The sequence below is a fragment of the Megalops cyprinoides genome, chromosome 2 (assembly GCF_013368585.1).
Source record: "Megalops cyprinoides isolate fMegCyp1 chromosome 2, fMegCyp1.pri, whole genome shotgun sequence".
In the NCBI taxonomy this organism is placed as follows: Eukaryota; Metazoa; Chordata; class Actinopteri; order Elopiformes; family Megalopidae; genus Megalops; species Megalops cyprinoides.
Genome location: NC_050584.1, coordinates 42,640,873 through 42,664,599, shown reverse-complemented (window position 1 = coordinate 42,664,599; position 23,727 = coordinate 42,640,873). Strand labels below are relative to the sequence as shown.

At 48.6% G+C, this 23,727-nt stretch overlaps 1 protein-coding gene across 1 annotated transcript in view; it reads left to right on the top strand.

Annotated features, from left to right (window-relative positions):
- The window catches only part of LOC118796558 (unconventional myosin-IXb), a 62,902-nt gene extending 40,407 nt beyond the window's left edge, over nucleotides 1-22,495 (top strand). Inside the window, exons 8-43 of the mRNA XM_036555511.1 lie at nucleotides 29-118; nucleotides 259-375; nucleotides 536-670; nucleotides 848-969; nucleotides 1,058-1,199; nucleotides 1,452-1,647; nucleotides 1,957-2,032; nucleotides 2,493-2,585; nucleotides 4,469-4,582; nucleotides 5,847-5,886; nucleotides 6,548-6,670; nucleotides 7,053-7,133; nucleotides 7,315-7,425; nucleotides 7,649-7,771; nucleotides 7,875-8,024; nucleotides 8,552-8,709; nucleotides 9,122-10,204; nucleotides 10,436-10,526; nucleotides 10,791-10,958; nucleotides 12,255-12,376; nucleotides 13,252-13,361; nucleotides 14,078-14,223; nucleotides 14,412-14,519; nucleotides 14,946-15,116; nucleotides 15,324-15,365; nucleotides 15,478-15,589; nucleotides 15,707-15,780; nucleotides 16,224-16,416; nucleotides 16,517-16,645; nucleotides 16,749-16,854; nucleotides 17,024-17,155; nucleotides 17,425-17,548; nucleotides 17,954-18,001; nucleotides 18,824-18,939; nucleotides 19,024-19,151; nucleotides 19,612-22,495. Of these exons, the coding sequence (XP_036411404.1) occupies nucleotides 29-118; nucleotides 259-375; nucleotides 536-670; nucleotides 848-969; nucleotides 1,058-1,199; nucleotides 1,452-1,647; nucleotides 1,957-2,032; nucleotides 2,493-2,585; nucleotides 4,469-4,582; nucleotides 5,847-5,886; nucleotides 6,548-6,670; nucleotides 7,053-7,133; nucleotides 7,315-7,425; nucleotides 7,649-7,771; nucleotides 7,875-8,024; nucleotides 8,552-8,709; nucleotides 9,122-10,204; nucleotides 10,436-10,526; nucleotides 10,791-10,958; nucleotides 12,255-12,376; nucleotides 13,252-13,361; nucleotides 14,078-14,223; nucleotides 14,412-14,519; nucleotides 14,946-15,116; nucleotides 15,324-15,365; nucleotides 15,478-15,589; nucleotides 15,707-15,780; nucleotides 16,224-16,416; nucleotides 16,517-16,645; nucleotides 16,749-16,854; nucleotides 17,024-17,155; nucleotides 17,425-17,548; nucleotides 17,954-18,001; nucleotides 18,824-18,939; nucleotides 19,024-19,151; nucleotides 19,612-20,048 (5,511 nt within the window). The 3' untranslated portion in view covers nucleotides 20,049-22,495. The remainder of the gene's footprint in view (nucleotides 1-28; nucleotides 119-258; nucleotides 376-535; nucleotides 671-847; nucleotides 970-1,057; nucleotides 1,200-1,451; nucleotides 1,648-1,956; nucleotides 2,033-2,492; nucleotides 2,586-4,468; nucleotides 4,583-5,846; nucleotides 5,887-6,547; nucleotides 6,671-7,052; nucleotides 7,134-7,314; nucleotides 7,426-7,648; nucleotides 7,772-7,874; nucleotides 8,025-8,551; nucleotides 8,710-9,121; nucleotides 10,205-10,435; nucleotides 10,527-10,790; nucleotides 10,959-12,254; nucleotides 12,377-13,251; nucleotides 13,362-14,077; nucleotides 14,224-14,411; nucleotides 14,520-14,945; nucleotides 15,117-15,323; nucleotides 15,366-15,477; nucleotides 15,590-15,706; nucleotides 15,781-16,223; nucleotides 16,417-16,516; nucleotides 16,646-16,748; nucleotides 16,855-17,023; nucleotides 17,156-17,424; nucleotides 17,549-17,953; nucleotides 18,002-18,823; nucleotides 18,940-19,023; nucleotides 19,152-19,611) is intronic.
- Nucleotides 22,496-23,727: the final 1,232 nt, after the last annotated feature.

Here is a 23,727-nt window from a genome sequence, read left to right as displayed (position 1 = left end):
CTGAATGTGTGTGTGTCTGGTGTCACAGGTAAAAGAGGAGCTATTGGTGGAAGCGCTCACAAAGAGGAAAACAGTGACAGTCAATGACAAACTCATTCTCCCCTACAGCCACTGTGAGGTGGGTATCCATTATCATATTCTAGCATTAGCTCAGTGACCTTGAGGGCTTGTGTTTTTTTTATTTTTTAGCCCAGAGATGGAGTTACATCATTCTTAAGCATTTTACTCACCTTCTTGGCTTTATTTATATTACTGCAGGCCATCACTGCCCGGGACTCCATGGCAAAGTCTCTGTACAGCGCCCTGTTTGACTGGATTGTCCTACGCATCAATCACGCGCTGCTCAACAAGAAAGACATGGAAGAATCTGTTACGGTGAGATGCTTTGCAGAGCTCCTCTTTGGAATGCAGTGCAACGCTTGTTGTGCTTGAAACCTGATCTCTCCTCTCAGGACCGTCTCTGAGTTGGCAACACAAAGCCAAAACTAATCAGTTTTAATGCTGCTGACCTCAGAGTCTGTCTTTTCTGCTCCAGTGTTTGTCCATAGGTGTGCTGGACATATTTGGATTTGAGGACTTTGAGAACAACAGCTTTGAACAGTTCTGTATCAACTACGCCAATGAGCAGCTTCAGTATTACTTCAACCAGCACATCTTCAAACTTGAGCAGGTGAGTTCTTTTATATAGCGATACCATGAGGCCAAGATGGTGTAGCATGTGACCGGCATGTTGTCACATAAACATCATTAGCTTGGTAGTGTTTGGTTATGCCTCTCATTGGAGAGAGGAATGAGGCTCTTTCCCCACATGTGGACTCTTTTGCTCAGGCCTGTGTGTGTCTTGCAGGAGGAGTACCAGGCAGAGGGCATCACCTGGCACAACATTGATTACACAGACAATGTGGGCTGCATCCACCTGATCAGCAAGAAGCCCACAGGACTCTTCTACCTGCTGGATGAGGAGAGCAAGTAGGTGTCTGAGACAGGAAAAGAGCAGCAGTCTTCACAACCCCTTTTGCTGGAGGTGCTGGTTTATGCAATCTCTCTCTCTCTCTAGCTTTCCTCATGCCACTGACAAAACCCTGCTGGCCAAGTTCAAGCAGCAGCATCATGGCAACAAATACTTTGTGCCCACCCCAGTGATGGAGCCGGCCTTCGTGATCCGCCACTTTGCTGGGATGGTCAAGTACCAGATCAAGGTAGGGCTGGAGCCAAAGGGGGCTCAGCTGTGCATGCTGTGTTGCGTAATGGAAGGGCAGCGATGATAAAACAGGTTATGTAGGAATGTTGGGGAGACATTACCTCTTGCAGTGAAAATGTTTCCAGTTCATCAGCATCACACAGTAGGTACACTCCCACTGCAAACAGCACTCAGAAAGGGAGGGCAGCTGGGAGGAGAGGGAAAGCTTTGTTCTCCTGACTACACATGATGTCCGTCTCCGCCACGGCAGGATTTTCGGGAGAAGAACACGGACCACATGCGGCCCGACATCGTGGCGCTCCTGCGCAGCAGCGACAAGGCGTACGTGCGGCAGCTCATCGGGATGGACCCGGTGGCCATGTTCCGCTGGGGCATCCTCCGCGCCACCATCCGCAGCATGGCGGCCTTCAACGAGGCGGGGCGCCGCTGGGCGGCCAAGACGGCAGGTACGACACGCGGGGTTCGGCTTACGGCACAGACTGCGGTCTCTGCTTATCCCTGTGGTGTCTTGGTCCCGCTAACAGTCCACCAAGTCAGTGATGGGGTACCCACGCAAGAGCGAACGCTAACAAGTATCTCAGTTTGGGTTAAAGGAGGGAGTTTAAATAAGGTTGCAGTGAAAACAGAAGGTAGGTAAAGGGCCTCTGAAAGTGAGCCGTCGCTCCCTTTGTGGTCAGCAGCAGCGAGTCCCGTGTCCCTGTGCGTGCTGTATGGCTCTGCAAGAGTGTGCTGTCAGCGCTTTCTGTGTCCCGCAGGTGTGGTGAGACGCAGCTCTCGGACTCCCCTGGGGGAGCTGCAGCGGGCCAACACCTCTGTGGAGAAGCTGTACCGGTAAGAGCAGCATTGCGGGCTCCGGGTGGAAGGGGGAGGGGGAGGAGAAGAAGGAGGAGGAGGAGGAGGAGGAGTGCAGGAGGCGGAGGTGCACAGCCTGTCCTCCTCCTCTCCTCTGCACCTGTGTTGTGGGGTGGTCGTGGGACGTCCTTTTCCTCTGCAACACACTGCAGGAAGTTTTTGTCTCAGTCATAACCAACCAGCACAGCTGAGCTTTGAGCTCAAGTGCTCTACTTTCTTCCACACCAGCCACAGTGCTCTGTTTTAAAACTATTTTCCCATTTTGAGCCACCAGAGGTCGGTCACCTGTTCTGTGCCGTGGTATTCACTTAAGTGGGAACCAATCCTTAAGTTTTAAGGTGTTAGATCAGGACTAAAACTTCCTGCAGTCTGTTCCTGCTTGCTGACGTTGATTGACAGGAGGTGTCTGATGAAGCTTGTGCCGTTTTTTCCTCTACAGCCGTACCTCTTTGCTCGATTTCTCCTTTGATCATTCTGAGGAGCGCCCACTAGAGGCCTTCGAAGACATCTTTACTAGCTATGAGAGTAAGAAGTAAGTGGACTAGAGGAGAGCTGGGAGGTCTGGCAGGAAGGGGTGGAGACGCTAGGGGCAGTGGGGTGTGGATCTCTACCCTCTGGGCATGCTCAATACAGACGCCAGGGTCAAATTTTTGGTTTCATAATCCAATCACCAAGCTTTTGGCTACTAACTGATTGTAGTTGCTGAGCCACAGGTTTCTGGAATAAAACATTAAGCAATGTATATCCACTCCAACAGACTCAAAGAAGTGAATTGAAATTAAATGAATCAGGTTTGCATAGGTCCGGCGTTAAAGCCTTGCAACGGAAGAGGCAAAATCCTGAAAGCAGTTACACTCCTGTTTGAATTGGACCGTGTAGGCTGTCGACTGAGGTATTGCGTAGAGCATGACTGGCTGTTCAGGTTGTTATTCTCATTATTTTCTTTTATGGCCTTTTGTGTAGCCCTTTGTAGATAACACAGTGGCATTTACACCAGTGTGATGCACTCACTCACTCTGATGGTGTTAAGACAAATGCATGTTTTGAATGGTGATGTCATAGCTTATGTAGGATCCAGGATAGAATAAAGATGGCCTCTCACACACACACACACACACACACACACACACACACACACTTCTCTTCCTCATCATCTCTCTCGCTCTATCTCTGACACACAGTTTCACTCACTTGGGCAGTTTTACACACAAACAGACAGACACACTCACTCACTCGCTCACACACACACTCAGTCGCAGTCTTACACACACACACACACCCCCATAATCTCTTCCCAGCCAGGTTTATTATTCTTACTGTGCCGCTCAGGAAAGCATGGGAGGCTGCTGCTCTCTGATAATCTGGTGATTACCAAGGGGAAGCTGGAAAAACTGCGCAGACTAATAGGGGGTAATAAAAAAAATCTATTAAGACCTGGTGGATGGAAAATAAAATAGCAGGGAAGGTGTGTTTAAAGCAGTTCCTGGTGGAACAAGAGCCCTAGGTAGAGATTATACTCAACAACATCCTATTAAGGGACTTCTGAAATGAAAGCAACTGTGGCATAAAATGTAGCCAGCGAGCGCTTTATGGCTGCCTTTATGCAGTTCCATGAACATAGTAAGACCCCTGGCGTATCTGAGCACTCCCCCAGAGGGTACCGAGCCCACCGTCCGTGGCGCAGTTTGGTCTACGGCTCCCCCTGTGCTCCCCGCCCCTCACCTGCGCTCCCTTTGGTGTTAAGCAGTGTGGTAAGTACAGCAGTGCATGGGCACAGTCTGAGAGGAGCGCAGCCTCCCGTCACGTTAACACCAGTCCCGGTCACCAGCGTAACACCCTGCATGGAAGCGCGAAGGGGAGCTCACCGCTCAACATTAATCCAGGAGCGCATGTCCAGGCCCCGACCAGAGCATGGTGTGGGGAGATTAACAACCGTGTAAAAACTGATCTCTCTCTCTCGGCAAGCAGAATGCCGGGGTGATTCCTAGCCGACCGGAGGGGCTTGAAAGTGTTTTGGACTGAGAGCAGACTCACCACTTAAACATATACACTTGGAGGGGGGGAGTGAAGTGTGTGTAAAGAGTTAGACGTTAATGAAAGGAAAGGGCCGCTTTTGAGACAAGGATGAAACGCCAGGCTAAACTGAGTGAGAGGCTTTCAAGCTGATTCAGGCTCCACACCCCAGGCCATCCTGCTTGTCTTTCTGTGTTAAAAGGTTTTGGGTTTTTTTTTTTTTTTTTTTACTTTTTTGGTGGAGGCAGGTGAACTGTCCTTTTTAAAGGTGCCCTAACGGTGTCTGTGTTGGATTCCTGTCCCTTTTTCTCCTCTCTTGCCCGATGGTCCCCCCCTTTTCACTTTCTCCATCCCTGTCACCCTTCACCCTAAAACACTGCACCCCTGGTTGGGTTGAATCAGGGACATGCATGCCCAAATCATCAGCTCCATAAAGGACTTGCAGTTGGATGGTGAGGACCCTCGCAAGCTACTGCAGTCCTGGGGTCGTCTGCGCTTCCCTCGCCACGTCCTTCAGTGAGTTTGATACCCACCCACCCCCCTAGCCTAGCCTAGCCTAGCCCAGCCCAGCCTAGCCCACCTCAACGGTGTGACAGCCACGCTTTAGTGTTTGTTCCCCTGTTGTTCAAAGCTGATCATTCATATTCCCTTCATACATATCTGAACTAGTGTGCCTGTCACCCTTTTTAACAGAGTGCGGTTGTCAGTGGTAAATGGATGTACAGCCACGACTGCAGAATCGTCCTCCCTCTGACACAAAACGTGTATCGCCTCATTATTATTCCAAAAACTGCACTGATACATTCCTTGTGGAGACAAGGACACCAGCTCACTGGTGACAACATGAGGACCACGCCTCATGATTAACTCTGCCTGAGAAATAAGAATCCTCGTAAGAATCCCAGCAATTTGCAAAAGAAGATCAACAACTTTATAAGGCAGCCCAATCCAGTTTGTCCGCAGCTGAACTGAAAGCAGTGTGATCCTCATTACTGAGAAGTTGCTGAGCTGTCCCTGCCTGGAAAGGCTGCTGTGCAGACATCGTCCAGCTTCATCCTGGCCTGCTGTGTGCTGAGGATGCAATGCCTGAATGCAGCAGCTACTGCATGATCAGATGTTGGCGCATGACCACAGTGGCTTCCAGGACAGAGCTTTTTTTTTTTTTTTTTCTTTTTCCCAGTTTTGCCGTCAGTTTCCAATTTTGTGCAGTGTCCTGGCTTTGCTTGCCGAAGACAAATGTTCCAGGCCTTGGTCTTGTGACCTTTGCTTTGAGTGTGAGGCTAGAAACGGCTTATTTTTGGATGCTGACGAAAGCGTTTTCCCCAGCCCTGTGGAAACCGATTTACCTCACAGGAAGTATTTAGAATTGGCTTTTCGAAAAGATGAAATGAAGCATTTCTACCCTCACAGCCGGAGCTAGAATACTTCTCTTACGTGCCACTGTCCTGTATGCCTCATTGCAGCGTATGCCCGTTATGCTTTCCCAGCTGGCTCTGATTCAGTGACAGGATTCAGTGACAGGATGCTGCAGTGCTGAGACTGCGCGAAGATGGCAATGGTCTCCCCATTCGGGAAGCGGTCTAGTCCGGGCTGGCAGGCCAGATCACTCCCGCCCCCACCCCGACCCTGTTCATATCGTTCCTCTCTCTGCCAGGTGTAACCCATCGCCCCGCGCTCCAAACTCACAGTGCATGACTCACCGCACTAACATTCCCCAGCCCCCCTTTCCTCAGACCACCGCCCCCCTCTCACTGCCCCTCTCCCTCCTCCCCCTCCACAGGAAGAACAAGAGCACCAGGCAGAAGCAGCTCATTCCCAAGGTGAGCCCATCTCAGCTGCGTGGGCTTCACACCTTCACGCCCTGGACAGCTGGTCTTCTCCTTGCTTCACTCAGCAGCAGCTCTGAGGAGCCACTTCCCATACCTGCTGGAGTCATACCCAGCCTCACATGCAAGCAGATCTCATTCTGAGCTTCACGTCCCAGCTCATATGGGCCCCAGCGTCTCATATAATCGGATCAGTAGCACAGTTGTGCATTTTCTGTCCTGTGACTGAGCCCATACAAGATCTAGATGATTCTCTGATAATTATTCAGGAATGATTCATGTAATGATATCTTACGCATGTCACAAATTAAGAGGAGAAAAAAGCTGCCTATTTAGTGTTTAGAAATGAAGGTTTCATTCACATTACAATAAAGACAGCAAGACAGCATGTTGACAAGATAGATGTTTCCTGCCCTCAAATTAATTTGCACATTCAATCTATGGTCATTTTCCGGTAGCAAACATGCATAGGGCACATTTAAAGTTGTTCAAAACTAATGCACACGATTGATAGTTGTTGCTTCACATGGCCTGCCCTTAATAAGGCTCAGGTCCAGTAGTAAAGATTAGCCCTTGAGGATGGCGGTGCCCCAGCAGACGTGCTTGTTGATGCAGCTGTCTGTGCAGTAACGGCGCTGTGTGTCCTGCTCTGCAGAATCTCATCGACTCCCGATCGCTCAAGTTCATAGTGGGCCTCACCCTGCACGACCGCACCACCAAGTCCCTGCTCCACCTGCACAAGAAGAAGAAGCCACCCAGCATCAGCGCTCAGTTCCAGGTGAACCGTCCGTGCTCCCGTCAGTCAGTCAGCTGTGGTGATGCTACGGAGCGCATCAGAGTTAGATGTGTTGTTCCGCAAATACAGCAGAACACTGTTGATTCCAGTGATTAGAACAGGCAAGGCAGCTTTTATCACAGGTAAGTACAGATATCCACTGGTTTGATTAAGCGTAAATGTATGGCTGCAAATTGGAGTTCTGTCATACTATGAAACCATCAAGCTATGGAACCTCAACCATCAGAATATTTAAAATATAATCTTACATCTGTGATGCGTTAAAGATATGAATATAATGTGAGATGGGCCATTGGATCAGTGAAAGTGCAGTCGTGTCCTGTCCGGCTGTGGGTGATGATTGTGACGTGTGGTGTCGTTGCAGGCGTCCCTGAGTAAGCTGCTGGAGACGCTGGGCAGGGCAGAGCCCTTCTTCATCCGCTGCATCCGCTCCAACGCTGAGAAGGTACGGGGCTGGACACTCTCAGCCAGTGCTGCCCCTCCACGGTCTCAGGATCTGCAGTGATTCGTGTGCAGAACAAGGTTTTAGCATTCACAGTAGAAATGACTGCATCTGGTGTGTGTGTGTGTGTGTGTGTGTGTGTGTGTGTGTGTGTGTGTGTATGTGTGTGTTTTGTCTCTTGCAGCTGGAGATGTGCTTCGATGAGGCTCTAGTTCTGCAGCAGCTGCGGTACACGGGCATGCTGGAAACAGTGCGTATCAGAAGGTCCGGTTACGGTGCCAAGTACACCTTCCAGGTAGGCAGGGTTACCATCTCTGTGATTACCAGCTGCCACCGTGCGGGAATTGGATCTTTGCTGTTCCTTACATGTTGTCAAAGACACAAAGGTGTCCTGTGTCCAGTACTCTCCAAGACAAAATGACATCACTTTATGCGCAAATGGTGTCATGAACAGATATGATGGTTGAGCTGTTGTACACTTCGGTGGGTGACGGTGTCTTCACCTTGTGTGTGTGAAGGAGTTTGTCGAGCAGTTCCGAGTACTGCTGCCGAAGAACGCCGCGCCATCTCAGGAGAACATCTCCGCCCTGCTGCAGAAGATGGGCCTGGACAACACCACCTACCAGATCGGCAAAACCAAGGTCATTCACCCCAGTCCTCAGTTTTCACTGTATCGCAGAAAACCAAGTGTGTGATGGAGGAGTGTTCTTAACACCCATCTGCCCCCCCTCCTCCTGTGCCCAGGTGTTCCTGAAGGAGCCGGAGCGGCAGAAGCTCCAGGACATCCTCCACAAAGATGTCATGCACAAGATCATCTTCCTGCAGCGCTGGTTCCGTGCCAAGTCGGAGAGGAGGAGCTTCATGCGCATGAGAGAGGCGGCCATCATCATCCAGGTAGCCTGTTTCATCAGGATGCCACTGGTGCTTGGGTCCTCCTCCCCCTGCTGTGCATGGCTTCTGCACCAGTGCTCATTTGTTCCAGAGAAGAGTGTTGGTGCAGTGTGAGGAAGCTGGCTAATGCTTCCTACAAAACACACATACAAAAGAATAAAATCATTTATTTTAAAATACAAGCAAAGAAACTCAGTCTTGGACACAAGCTGCTCACAAGTGTGCTGCCTGCAGCAGCCGCACACTCACCTGTATTCAGTGCACTTTTCATTGGGCAGGTGCAGCCAGTTAACCAATGACTGGCTTCACATGCACATTGTTGACAACAGTAATTATATTCACAGGCACACAATTAACAATTAACAGCTTTTGATGCAACATTTTAACAATTAACACACCTTAACAATGAACAAAATTCAGTTTCTAGGGGAGGTGAAGGCTCTTTCACATGCAGGGTTCATGTAGTCCTGGATGTTTCCATGGCGGAGCTATTGATGTTGTTGCCCTTCTTCTCCCTCGTTGTGCTGCAGCGGGCATGGCGCCGGCTCCGCGAGGAGAGCCGATGCAGGGCGGCCACCCTGATCCAGGCCGCGTGGCGGGGCTCCCGGCAGAGGGCGGAATACCTGCGGGAGCGTGCCAGCATCACGAAGATGCAGGCGCTGGCGAGGGGGAATTCAGCACGGAAGAGGTACTGTCAAAATCTTTCCACTTACCCTGGGAAAGACTCTTCACTAATTGTACCCCTAATAATAGGGACCAGAGGTATTTCAATGTAATGCATATGAGTATATATTTTTCATTAAAAATGAACATTTAATTTTTTCCCAGACTGTCCGTACTATATAAACGTGTACAGAGCTGTGTTATGCATCATGGCCGGTTCTCTGCAGCTGCGCTCCTTACACATGGTTAAATGTTGAGCGGATGGGCTGGTTGTGTCTCATTCACGTGTGTGCATTGCGTTCTGTGATGCAGCGCTGCTCTGGTCAGCAGTGTTGAAAGTGAGGTTGACTGTGAGAAGCACATGCACAAGGGGCTGTACAGTACAGCTGTGTGGCAGTGGCTGCTCCGGTGGGCTTGAACCGGGTTTGTTCTTTCAGGTGCCACTCCTTGCGGGAAGAGAGGAGGCAAATGGAGGAGGAAGAAGCCAGGAGGAAGGCAGAGGAGGAGGAAGCAGCCAGACGAGCGCTGGAGGCGGAGCGGGAGGCCGCAGAGAGGGCGAGGCAGGAGGAAGAGGCACGGCAGAGGGAGGCGAAGGAGGAAGAAGGAAAGGAGGAAGTTGAGGGTCAGGAGCCGGCAGCTGAGGACGGTGAGGTGGGCCAGGGGGAGGACAGCGTTCAGGTCCCAGGCACAGCAGCAGAGGAGGAGAGAGGCGGGGCAGAGCTGGTGGAAGAGGAGGCAGAGGCCACTGTCTCCCCACCTGAGGAAGAGGAGGAAGAGGCTGCTCTCTCCCCTCCTGAGGAAGAGGAGTCAGGGGCTGTACATGCCACACAGCAAGAGGAGGAGATGGAGACAGAAGCTGCTGCTGTCCCCGCGCCAGAGGATGAGAAGGGGGAGACGGAGACTGTTTCTCCAGCACCGCAGGAGGAATCGGAGGAGACGGAGGCTTCTACTGCTGCTCCCACACTGGAGGACGAGAAGAAGGAGAGTGCCACCTCCCCGCAGGAGAAGAGGCCCAGGCCTCCCCCGCTCCACAAGAGCGCAGCATCCAGGAGCCAGGAGAAGAGAGAGCTGAGGAGACAGCGTGGCCTGGAGCACAGCCAGCGGGAGAGCCAGCGGGCTGCCTCAGCCAACAAGGAGGACGCGGCCTTAAAGGCCAAACCTCAGGAGGCAGCCGGCGGGACAGAGAGCAAGCTCAAAGAGCGGGCTGACAGCAAGGAGCTCGACCAGTACACCTTTGTAGCCTGGAAGGTGAAGGAGGAGAAAGGGAAGAAGGAGTCCAAGGCCGCCTCTTCCCAGCCAGCCAGGCCCTCCTCCCTGTCCCTGACCTCCCCCGGCAAGCCCGAGAGGAACGGCCACGGGGAGTCCCCCAGCCCCAACAACATGGGCTCGCTGCACCGCTACAACAAGCAGGCGGCCATGAAGGAGAAGGGTGAGAAGTGGAAGGAGAGGAGGAGTGAGGGAGGACACCTGGACAGCCCCGAACCCCATGGCCTAGAGGACAGGAGGACCAAGGCTTTACAGTACGGCTTTCCACACTGTCTCACCTGTCTGACCACCCTCTCATTCCTGCTGTCTGTCCCTCATCTTTCCCTGAGCTCTCTTTGGCTTTTGTTATTCTTTTCTCCCATTTCTCTTCATTTTTCATACTTTCATACTTTCATACTCTTTTAATAGCAGCTAGCGGGACCACTTGGCGTTTTAAAGCCATTGAGAGCGCTGATTATTCTCATTCTTGTTTTTATCAAATTCAGGACTCGAGGAATCTCTGCATCTCTGGATAACGTGTCCAAATTCAGCTCATCTGGATCTGACAGTCCTGGTGTCTCGCCATCAAACAAAGAGGTACTGTACCCCAAACCTCAGCCTTCCAATGTTAGAACGCCCCCTGCAGAAATGGAGGGCAATTAATTCCACTCCTCCCAAAACATCTCTTTGTGTCTATATGTACAGTAATTTTTCAGTAATTGCAGGTAATAAGCCAGTCGTTATGTTACAGTTCTGTAAGCTGCAGTGTTATGTTGGGAGCGTGGTCCCTGTGCCTGTGGAGAGGGTGCTTCCAGTGCAGCACAGAGAGGTGTCTTCATTGTGCTTCTCTGGCTCACCTAGGTCAGGGTGCGCTTCCGCAAGCGCCCCAAGCGCAAGCGCCGGCTAGCCTTCGCCCGTAACCGCTTGGCGTTTAAAAGTGCAGAAATGGTGGACGTGGAGTACTGGACCTTCCCACTGCCCCCCATCAGCCCTGGGGGGCCCCTCCACCCCAGCAAGCCCAGGGTCCAGGTACAGCCCGCGGAGCGCTTCGACGCTGCGGGTGCTGCGGACGGGGGGGCCGCGCGCGCGAGGAGAGAGGGCGTGCCTGCGAAAGCCTCGAGGCCCGGGTCGCCCCCCCTCCTCCGTCGCGTGTCCCGAGAAACCGAGCTCAGCCAGGCCAAGCACCTGCGCCCATCCAGCGCCTTGCCTGTCTCACCTGGAGCTGGATGCTGCTGCGGGGACCAGTTTCTCACCTTCTCTCTCCTGGTGTTCTTGCACAGCCTAAGCCTCTGCTTGCCCTTTTCCCTCAGATGTGCAGAGACGTGACCCCTGCCAGTCCGTGTTGTGACCACTCGAGCCTGTGCAAAGTGTTGAGGGTTCGAGCCTCTGTGAAGCTCGTTTGAAATGTTTCCTTGAATTCAATTTCCGCAACAATCAATTTTCATTGATTTGGTTGATTTTCTGCCATGCAGCTCTGATCGGGCCACTGCATGGGGCATATCAGTAAGCCGGATCTGTTCCTCCGCTTTCTATGACGTCATTGGCTGTCTGTCATAATTGCTGCATAATATTGATTTATGTGGTAGCTACTGGTAAAGTCGAAATCTCACACACTGTTTTCTCGGACTAAACGTTTGCATTGGTTACTGTTGTCTGTAATGAGAGGGGCTTGATCCTATTCTAGGGGAACTGCTGGACAGAAATACCAGTGCTATACAGTGAAAATGTGTCATGACTCCACACTTTGCCCAGGCTTTGTCATGTCTCTGTGGATGGGGACCACTTTTCATGAAGGCAACTGCAGAAAAGGTCGACGTTCAAGGGAGGGGTCAGGTTCCAGTCAAGTACTGCAGAATGCAGGATGTGTAACCAATCAGGGGAAAGGGCTTTTGGTGACAATAAATCAATAACTGTGATCAGCGGGCGCCATCAATAACCTTTCTGGTCTATATGAAAAGCCAGCAGCTGTAATAATGGGGCCTGGTTATGTAGGACAGTGAGTGGAGCCCCCTGGTGGTTGCTGTTTGTATTGGATCAGAGGTGGGACAATGAGACTAACACTGGGTGCTTTCTGTGACTGCTTCATGGATGCACTGGAGAAAGGCCTCCGTGATCAGGCCTGAGCCAGTACAGCTGCTCCACTGTTGTGCAAACTGTTTTCCTGTGCGTTCTGCCATGACCCCAATTGCAACCGAAATTCTGGATTCTTTCTCCATAGGCTTTATGTCAGATGCACTTCTTCTTTCCTGTTTGATCCGTTTCCCTTGGTGTCCGGGAGGTGGCCCGCTGTTCACTCATCTCTTTGTGACGTCTGTTTTGATTTAGCAGATTCAGTCCCCTTCAGAAGTCACCCCTGACGGGGCTAAGGTCAGCACCATGAAGCGGAGGCCCAATGACAGTTCGGGTCACCAGGACGCAGGCCATGCACAGCCGTCCACCCCGGAGAGGTACGGCGCATCCCGTTCCCGCGTGGCCGGGGCTCTTGAGGAAAGCGCTGCAGAGCTGTAATTCAGAAGGATTAATGATCTAAGGATGATCGGCTGTAGTTAGTTCTGTCTCTCTGTTCCTTCTCTGGATTGAATTCCTGTGCTTTTAAAATCTCTGCCAGTTCGTGATGGGAAACATGTGTGAGCAGATGGAAGTACGCGCTGTCGTTCACGCAGAATTGATAGCGCTCAGGTTCCGGCCATTGATTCATGCAAGGAACTAGTTCTCCGCCAGAGATTTAAGATTCCCTCTCCCAGAAAGTCTGGGTAACAGCCCTGACAGGAGAACTCTCTTCCCTCTGTAAGCTGTCCTGCTCCTTCCTCTGGCAAAGAGAGCAGGCTGTTTATTCCCATATATAGCCACACAGAAAGACTTTTTAGAGGGGAGTGAATTCCTAAAATTCCACTTTTTAATTAACTTTGGAATGAGTATCCAGCTCTCCGATCTCTTAATACGAGGCCTTAGTTATCAGACCAGCAGATCAAGCAACGCCTCGGTTCGAACACGGCAAAGGCATTCGTATGTGTCAGTGTCTGCAACACCATATACAAAGCTGCAGAATATCGGGCCTGAACTGATAAGAAGGGGTAGTGCAAAATCTCAGCAGAGTACAGGAACAGTATGTGAAATTTTTGCATATAACTATGTATCCTATTATGTTCAGATTTGTTTCTGTGTTATGAGCATCCTCTCCTGTAAGCAGGTGCAGAGCTCCTGTGATGGTTTGGTGTATGAATGTCAGGCATACCATTTTAAGTGTATTTCTGTAGCCCTAGCATGGTGTCTTGCATGCTGCTTGTGTTGTGAACACTGGTGTTCACATGTTGTGCTGCAGGTCAGGGTTCCTGAGAAAGATCCTGAAGAAGCGCCCCCACAAAGAGGCTCAGACGCCTGACGATGGAGACCTGACCCTGGCGCAGAGCCTCGTGGAGAGAGGAGCCGAAGGTAATCTGAACAAAGGGCTCGCAGAGGAGACTGCGCTGACAGACTGTTCACGGAGGAGAGCGTTCTCACAAGGCAGAGCGGCTCACCCCACAGCTGTGCTCATGCATATTACCCGGACATCTGCAGGGCAGCTGGAGTTATGTCTTAGAGAAGTTTGATTGAGCCTGGAAAGAGGAGGTGTGAGGTGTACCTGTATCCTGTCCAGTCTGAAAATGGCTCCTCCTTGGCTTTGACATAAGTGTGAAATGAGAGGAGTCACTGGAAACGCAGCTGCAATGAGACTGGGTGATGGAACTACCTCTGATCATGTGATGGTCCCTTTCAATCACAGCGTCAGACAGGGCAGGATGTCCCCCGTACATTGATGCATGCGTATAGTGCCCTCTAGTGGCCTTTAGTTGAATTAAAAATAGAGAAGGGAAAGCCCAGGTTTAACACTGTCAATACTTCAGTGCAAAGCAAGGATTATCTACACAGTTAAATCAACAGCTCTGTTACCTGTAATTTTAAAATTACAAGCAGTAGCTTGTATTTTAGCTGTATGTTCCTAATTGAACTACACAACCATCAAACAGTATCTGGTGAACATCCATGGTGGGATGCTTTAGTTTTTGGGGAGATGCTAGGTAGAGGTGTAAATGGGACCATGGTTTGAGACTTCAGTCTGCGATTCTGACCCATGCGCCCGTCTGTCACGGCTCCCACCCCCCACACAGAGCCCTCCGGCAGCCGCGTCCACCGCAACCCCACCATCAAGATCAGCCGCGCCACGCGGGTCTCCGAGACGTGGAACGCATCGCTGGATCGCGAGATCACCAACGCTAACGAGCTGCGCCACCTGGACGAGTTCCTGGGGAACCAGGTTACTTTGCACTCTCTACGCAGTCACCCGCTGCCAAGCTCTTACCAGATCACCTGAGCTCTTCCTGCAGTTTTTTTCCCACGCTCTCCATCTTACCGGTTCACTGGGCGACTTGATTAATCGGTGATGAATGGGAAACGATTGAAAGAGCGGTGTGGTGATCGGCCTCCCTCCCCCTCTGTCTGCAGGTCAATGACCTGCGCTCACGAGGGAAGAAACTGTCTGCGACGGAGGACATCTTCATCACGGCCACCATGCAGTTCAGAGAGACCATCAAGGGCATGTACTCTCTCACGGTGAGCGCGCCCTCCCTGTCACACTGCACTGCACTGCCCCCGTCCACAGAGCATGCCCACTGGAAGTGTTTCAGCACGCGAGGCGTAGCGTGCATTTTGTGATATTCGTGAGCTGTTGGAAACCCCCCCCCCCCCCAGGTAGCTGCGGTGCATTACGCAGCTCTCACAGTGGGTGATCGTGTAGGTTCATGTTTGTATACCCAAAGGGTAGGGGACAGCACCAGTGGGAAACAAGAAGGAATGATGACAAAGGAGACTGCTCCCAAACCAGAGTATGAAAGCTTCAAAAATAGGCTTTTGCAGTCAGTGCCTTTGGAAGGCTCATATGTGTGTTCTATGTTGTAATACGTATTTGCCTATAGTAGCAGGTTAGTAATGAATCAAGTGTTGTAACTGCCCCACTGTCCTCTCCTTGGTCTTTGACAGAAACCACAGATTGCCTATAGGGGGCTGATGAGGGGCTATCAGCACAAGGTGGCCAGTCTGGCTGGGGAGAAGCAGAAGTCTGAGGTCCAGCTGGTAGTGAATTTGTTCCAGTCAGTTCTTGATGGGTTCATTCGCGGAGAGATAAAGAAGGAGGAGGCAGAACCAGTTAAGGTAATTTTCCCTTACCCCTCTAAGGGTCAGTAGACCTTGGAAGGCTCTTTATCTCTATTGTGGTGGTTTAATATGGCAGTATGGTGTACCATTGTGAAATATTCCAAGTGGGCACCATGTGCCTGTACAGATGCCCAGAACACACTGAGACTGTGGTTGTTTGAATCTCTCGTCACAACTGTCATTTTACTTGCGGAAATGTTTCAGCCGGCGAAAGCTCGCAAGAAAAGGCGGAAAAAAGACAAGAGTGTAAGTAATGCTTAAGAAGTCTAATCCTCACCACAAAATAATACTTTAGACTATATGAAAGCAAGTATTGTGTTCAGTGTCTCCTCTGAATGTGTCAACTGTTTGTTTTCAGCTGGAAAACCCTCTGGATCACATGTTCAACACATACCAGGTGAACATCATGCAGTCCTGTGACCAGTGCAGCTCCTACATCTGGGGTATGGAGAAGGCCTGCATGTGCAGCTGTGAGTACCCAGAAGTCCTGGCTTCCATTTCCTGTGAGGAGAGTGCCCGGGTGCTCTGAGCCTTCAGTTGTTTTACCTCAGGATTTCTAAGTATACCTCCTAATTTTTTTCCTTTAGCTTGTAAAATGGTGTGTCACAAGAAGTGCCTCTCCAAAATCACCACAGACTGCTCCACCTATTCAGCCATGAAGGTAGGCATTCAAAACCTTTAATGATCTTACGGTGCATTCTGTAAAGCAAATGGAAATGCATGCTATTGCAGTAATATTAGGAAAATGAAATGATGCTTCATTTTGTGCTGCGATCAGTAGAGCACCAGTCAAAAGTTTGGACATACCTGATTAAGATAATGGGAAACATGTATTCAAAGACATTTTGATCTAAAGACTTATGCTTAAATGCTTGATTTTTTTTCTTAGGTATCAACTTCATGATTTATATCGGTCTATGTATGAATTTCTTTCCAAAGCATAATACCATTTGTGTTGTTTCATAGTTTTGATGTCTTTACTAATTATTCTAAAATGTAGAACATGGTAAAAATAAAGACAAGTGTGTCCAAAGTTTTTACCAGTACTGTGTGCGTTAACATTGCTCTTGGACTTGGATCTAATAGCTAACATTGCTCTTGTAGTGTGATGACGACTCAGGCTCCATGCACTTTGGGGTCCGTGTGGGCCGCCTGATCAGTGATAAGAACCCGGTGCCCATCGTCTTGGAGATGATGCTGGAGCACGTGGAGATGAATGGTTTGTACACAGAGGGCATCTACAGGAAATCAGGCTCCGCCAACCGCATGAAGGAACTGCACCAGCTGCTGGAGACAGGTGAGTCCTCCGGTTCTGTGTCAGTTCTGGTTGCCCGAGGTCATCTCAGGAGAGCAGTGGTTTGGGAATGCTCCGTAATGGTGGTGTGTTTTGCTCTCAGACCCGTCAGTGGTGTGCCTGGAGGACTACCCCATCCATACGGTCACCGGCCTGGTTAAACAGTGGCTGCGGGAGCTGCCGGACCCTCTCATGACCTTCACTCATTACAGTGACTTCCTGCGTGCCGTGGGTAGGTCTGCTGGGCGAGCAAAGTAAATGCCAAGGCATCAGTTGTGGATAAAAAAGTAATGGTTTAAATATTTGTCAGTAATTCTGACGGGCTCTCTCTTCAGAATTACCTGAAAAGCCGGAACAGCTCCATGCCATTTACAAAGTGGTGGACCAGCTTCCTTCCGCCAACTTCAACACCCTGGAAAGACTTATCTTCCATCTTGTCAGGTAGGGCCTTCTATGGCTGCTCTGCACGTTTGCCATATTCCGTGCGCTCTGTTGGGAAGAGAAAAATACCACAGGATATTCCATTCAGTCATTCCTTTCCTCCATTTTGTAAAAGAGCTCAGTACTTCAGATCTGTAGGCTTAAATATTAATGACCTTCTTCCGCTCAGAGTGGCCAAAGAGGAGAAGCACAATCGCATGTCCCCCAACTCTCTGGCCATTGTATTTGCCCCCTGCATCCTCCGCTCGCCCGACACTGCAGACCCCCTCATGAGCATGAAGGACGTTGCCAAGACAACCACGTGAGTATCTCGCTGCAGGTCTTTCAATACAGCCTGTGTTGAAATACCCAAAACAGCTTGGATTTGGCAGTATGCATCCTATCAGGAGAAATAATTAGGCAAGTCTTTTGGGATTATTAAACAAACATGGAAATATTTCTGAGTATGGAATGCAGTTCAGCATCTACCAACAAACAATTATTAGTCCCAGCCACACGTAGTGTTCTTTCATAGTTTTTTCCAGTTTGACCGGCCTTGATTCCTCACAGTGTAACTTGCCTGCGGTACAGGTGTGTGGAGATGCTTATTATGGAGCAGACCAGGCGATACAATGAGAAGATGGAAGAGATTGAGCAGCTGGAGTACGCAGAGACTCTGGCGGTCAACCAGCTGAAGCTGAAGAGACAGAACACGGTAATGAGGGATCAGGGGCTGCAGGTTTGGGGGGGGGGTTATGACTGGCGCTGACAAGAACTACTGTCCACTCTGCCGGCCTCTCTGTTTTATTCTCCTTGACGTTGGTGTCTGAGCGGAACTCGGGTAATAAAATTACAATGCCAACAATGCAAACAGTAATGCTTATCTACCTGTGAACTCCTGTGGCAAGATCCAGTTTTTCTTTCTTTAAGAAGAAAAATGGTTGGTGGGTAAGGGGTGTCAATGCTATGTTTTGTCTGTTAATGCTAAAGCAGTATTCAAAGATGAATGGAACTACAGTGCATTTCTGAGCAGTTGGGGCACCGCGGTTTGTTAACGGTGTTGCATCTACAGTAAGTGTAACGTGTACCATGTCCTGGTTTTGCTTTTGTTTCTCTGTAGCACTGCCGTTTACCGCTCAGGTTTTCCCCTCCTTACAAAGGAGTGGTGGTAGGTATACATGTTGACTTGGTTTCCAAAGTGGCCTTGAATCGAGTTGTCATCCTCACCCATCCAGATGCATGACCTTGAGATGTTCACACCCTCATACTAACTCCATAGCGTGTTGCATGTTCATTTAGGTTCTGTCTGGTCTGTCTGTGAGATGGGGGTTTGTCATGGAAAGGAGAAGGTGTTGGGTTATCCTTGGCCCTTTTGATGTTTCCCCTGTTTTGGGATCACCCTTGGGAATGTCCATTTTCAAAGCTTTACATGCATAGCTGTGATGTTTATACTGTTTTAAATAGTTTTTTTAATTCAAATAAACTAATTTTTGATTATTTTTGCCTCATAAGCTTGTGCCAGAAGTGAATCAAAAATTCATATTTTTTCACATATTTCCTCTGGATTTCAAAGCTTTGAAAATCACCCAAATGTCTTGCCATGGAAACCATAAGACTGACTTACACTGGATGAATGGAATGTGTGTTGAAGGCAAATACTACATTGTATTGTTCTTTGAAATGCCCTTTTCCAGTAGCACGAATTTAATTCAATATGACATAGTTGTTCACATGACGTGCATTTTGGATAACAGTTACATTGTTCTTTGTTCATGATCTGTGCCTGGCTTAAGTCACCGTTGTGGACTTTGGCATGATTAAACACTTTACGTGGTACTATCAGCAAGGACATGCAATACTACAATAATGTTTGATTTAACACAGGCGTGACTCACCTTCATCTACTAACCTGAATGACATGTAGTTCTGTGAGTGTAAGTAGCTCCAGCTATGGGTTCTTTGTACTGATTGATCCATGCTCTGTTCCAAGGTCCATGAGAAAGCACATTCAGATCTGAGTGTGGTCCCTGAGAACGAGCCCACGGACTCAGACACTGAGGGGGAAAAGAGCCTCATGGAGAGGATCAAGTCCATCAAGCAGGAGAAGTAAGCTGAGACACTTGCTTGGTTTGCTTTCTGGGGTGATGACATGTCAGTGCCATTTCGTGATGTTATTCCTCTGCGTCGCAGGGAGGACCTGGCCTGCAGACTGCCCGAGCTGGACCAGCCTGGCTCGGACCAGGAGAACCTGGACTCGGAGGCCTCTGTGAGTTCTGAGAGCCTGCTGGAAGACCGGACCGGGAACTCGGACACCGAAGGTCAGTATTAAGGTACAGTTATCATCTTTTCTATCTATTTTTCAGTCTGTTTCATGTTGTCTGTATGCTTTGCCCCTTTCATTTCTGGTACAGGTCTGCAGAAGCTGGTGGTGGTGCATTTAAAGCGGGTGCCGGTGCCAACTGCTCTGTAGCAGGTTGTGAGCTTCCAGATAAAATACAGTGTGTTTGCACGCAAAAGTGCATGCGTGGCCTTGTGGCGTGGATAACATGCATCAAACTTGATGAGGGATACTAATTCCGGGGTGGGGGCACGGGGCACATCTCTGGGAGCGTTAATGTTGGCATGATCTGTGTGTAGTGATGTTCTTTTGTTTGAGATGAAAGTGCTGGAGGTCTCCTTCTGGAATGAAACATCATAAAATCCCTTGATCTTCTTTGGGTGGCATGAGCGGGGTGCGAATGCTGTCACCTGTGACTGACACCGCTGTTCCTTCGCCAGGGAAGATGAGCGCAGTGCCGAAAAAGCCCAAGCCAGCCTGCCCTCCCAAGCCCGCCGACCTGGCGCAGAAGCCCAAAATGGCGATCGCGTGCGCCGCCGCGCACCGCTCCTCGCTTCCCTCCCTGCCGACGGCGCGGCTGCAGTTAGACCGCCGCCATCCCATCATCCCCAGCACTGTCAAACTGCCTCCGGGCATCCTCTCCCACGCGGCTTCGCAGACCCTGTCCCCCCTCAGCGCCCGTGCTCAGACCATGGTGAGGAGGCGGGAGCAGCCGGCACGCCGCAAAGACAGCATCCAGTCCCTCTACATCACCCCCGGCATGGATCCCTTCCCCTCTCCCCCCTCCGCCTCCACACCCAACGACCACCAGCCCGCCGCTAAAGTCAAGCGCCGCTTCTCCGACCCCGACATACCCTACATAGATGACGATGTCTAACATGAGACGGAGGGAACGCTAAGGAGTGTGGGAGAGAGTCCAGGATCTGTTACTTTTATCATGGGATTTGCCCATGGACATCTGAGTATGATACAGTTGTGATTATGATAATTATTAAAAATGATATTGTTTCATCAAGCACTTTTTCTATAATTGTAAAGTTTTATAAAAGACATTAAAAACTGTGCTGCATTTTAGGCAGCAGCTAGGACGTTATTATGGACCAATGTTTTTTTTTATTTTGCCATCTATTTTCAGAAAGGGACTACTTAAGGCAAGTCAAGATGCAGATTGTTGCACCTCTCCATTCCTTGCATTGAGCGCTGTGTCAGGGGACCAAAATGGAGTTCTCAAAGTCTACACAAGTGTGCCTTATTACTTATTCCATACTTTACAAAATGCATCATTTGTTTGTTCCATTTTAATTATGAATGGGATTGTGGATTCAGTGTAATGGTTACTTTCAAATGTCCTTCTGTTATGGTTGTAACATCTTTGTCAGCAAGCTCAACTGAGGGTTGTGCATTTTCCCGCATTACTTTGGTGCATTATTTGCAGCGGACCAGTGTTGGGTTTCACCCTCTCCCTCATGCCCCTCTGAAATCAGCAAGGTTTGGATGGACTGCTTTCCTTTATCAAAAGAAAAATGGGACCTCTGGTGGTCGCACTAGCCACTTTTCTCTTGAACAAAAAAGGCCAAACCACATGAGTGTGCCATTACTGCAATCAGTTTTTAAGTAGTTTTCCAAGACATTCCGAGACATTTTTTCTACATTGCTGAACATGAACTGTTTCCAATTCTTAAGTGGGAAATGGAATCCAGGGTTATAATTACCTTGAAAATTATTACTAATATAATAGAGGGGAACTGTGGGTTGATTCATATTGTTTTGTGTCTTGATTAAATAGCCATGCCCTTATTTGTAACACTTACTGTTAGAGAATGGTGTGTGCTCGTAATCTCTTTCCAAGGACACATTCATCTGTAGCTCACTTAACCAGATAAACGGAGAGCATGCGAAATGCCTAATATAAAGCAGATGTCTAGCCATGCATCCTGTACTGTTGGTCGGAGGGGAGCCTATTGTGCGATGTGTTTGTATTTAAACAAGCTGAGAAGTTCCCTGTCACAGTACTGTTCTCCTTCCCTTCACACTACTGCAAATACCATTGCACTTTCAACATATGATGCAATCAAAGTGGTGAAATGGCCTGTTTTGCAAGCGGAGATGCAATGGTTCCTAAAATTAATAGCACACGTTGATGCACCCAAGATCTTTGAGCAACATAAAGTGTTCAGGAACCGGTTCAGAAACCGGTAAATTTGCGTTCACCTTCCTGAGGAATCTGGTCAGTGTGGCTATTCCGGGGCTACTCTGAAATATGATCTTCATGTTCTGCTCCTCCTTTCATGTTTTCAGTTTAATGATTTCCTGTAATTCTACTCCACAATCCTCCAAATGAAATATATTGCAATGCATTGTCATTTTAGTATTTATTTAAAAATCTGATGCTGTCAAATGGCCGATAATTGCAGGTATTATTCTCCATGAATCCAGAACTGAGCTAAAAAAAAAAAAAAAAGTACGCACTGTGGCAACCACTTGACTGAATTTTTCCAGTATATTTTTAAATACTTGGCTTTTGCAGAATATCAGCATCATTTTAAACAGGCCAGCAGCCTCTTGGGATTCTGAATGTTAAACGCTTTGGTCATGCACCATTTTAATGTTTTGTGCTGGAAACAGACTTGCATTCTGGGTCTTGTGAGAAGTAACGCGAGACTGCTGTAAACTTCTGTCAAACGTCTGTTTTGCTCTCTGGAGTTCTCAAATAGTATGCATAGCATCACAGTGTAGTTTCAAAGGAGTTCAAGCAACTGTGCTTACCTGAGCAGTGAGATGTACAGTATGGTTGCATGGTGTACTGTGTGTTAAAGAGGTCCTAGAGAGGCACAGGGGGGGTAAATACATAGACCTCATACTGCACTGCGCGGTTTAAAAAAATCATTTTATGACCTACTTTAGGTGATTTCCATTTTTAATTTCAAGATGGTTACAAATGGCTGCTTTTGCATGTTTGGTCTAGAATGCTCTTTTCTGGTGTATTCCTCAATTTCTCAATTTCAAGGGTGTAGTCTGAAAAGGTATGAATGTGTCTGATGGTAATGTATGAGTGTATTTGACAGTACAGTAGTGTATCAACAGGAGTAGTAAATCAACAAGATTTGTGTATTTTGTTCATCTTCTTTTCTTATTGTTATTCATCCTTGACAAGATTGTATGTGTTTTCTCCAGAGGAAGAGCAACAATAAAGTTACAGTGCCAATGTTTTTGGCATGTTTTATACACGATTGCTCAGGAAAACAATGAGTCCTATTTGATAAGTGCTAGAGTGGGGCAATTCAGATACACAGTTCAGTATTGTATAGGTTGACTTAACAGGTGTCGGGCACATTGCACAAGCATTTTTGAAGCTTGTGAAAAGTCGTCAGCAACAAAGTATCAGTTATCCATGGATGACAAAATCCAGGTCACTTGATGTCTATGCAGTAGCTTAACAGCAGAGCTGTGTCATTATGTAGCGCTTGCTGGCTGTGTCATGCTTGTCTCAGACTGGAAACTGCTTTCAGTTCACTGTAATGAAGAGAAATTGAAATTCTCACTATATATTGTTGTTGGATACCAATCATAGCAAAATACTCCTTGTAATTTGATTCTTCTATTTTTTTCAATGAATGTTCAATATCCCATATGCCCTCCATTTGCTACTAACTGCTTCTTTACTGACATTACAAGAGCTTTTATTTCCCTCTGGGGAATGAATGCAGACAACACAGCAAGTGTGTGCATGTTTTACCCTTGCACTGCAGATATAGGGCATCTCCCAGACATGCTCTGTTGGGTTCATGAGGGGTGAGTGGAGTGTTCTGTGATTGACATGCATATTATGGTATGTCCCAGTAAAGTTTCACAGATGTGTGCTATATGTAGCCATGCTTTATCACACATTAATTCAAGGGCAATATTTCATTCAGTGCAGTGCAGTGAGGGGTCATAGCATCGCTTATAGCTTCATTCAGTCAAGGGGCCATCAATAAACTCAGACTGATACACAGTGTTTTAAGTCCACATTGACATACATCTACCTACAAACTAGTCCACTTCCACAATGCAGTGTGCATGCTACCTCTCTTCCTGTCTACAGGACTCTACCATTTTGAGTGGTAGGTTCTGATGCCTTTATCTTGGACCCGCTATTTTACTGTGTATTACCTGTGCAGCAATTCAAGATGCAAGAAGATATAGATTTTGAAAAACCCTTAATTTAATGTAATGATTTTGTGAAGGGGTGGTAACGCATGGCCCTCCTGCAAGCTGAACCTGCCTGAGTACATTCCAATGGGAGATGAATAACTATTGACCAGTGCAGACCAATGTCCAACAAACCCTTCATGTTAATGGCCAAAGAATGCAATTCAGTTCAACAATCAATGCTGGGCGTCGGACAGATGCTAATTCGAGGAACAAAGATTAAGTAGAGGGAATTAGCGCTTTTCCGGCGTCAGAAAGTGGGGAACGATTTGGACAGTTACAGGTAGTTCATTCCACTTTGGGGGCGCAAAAAGGATGCAATGGAAACCTAACATGATTGCATCAGTTCTCTTTTTGTTTTATCT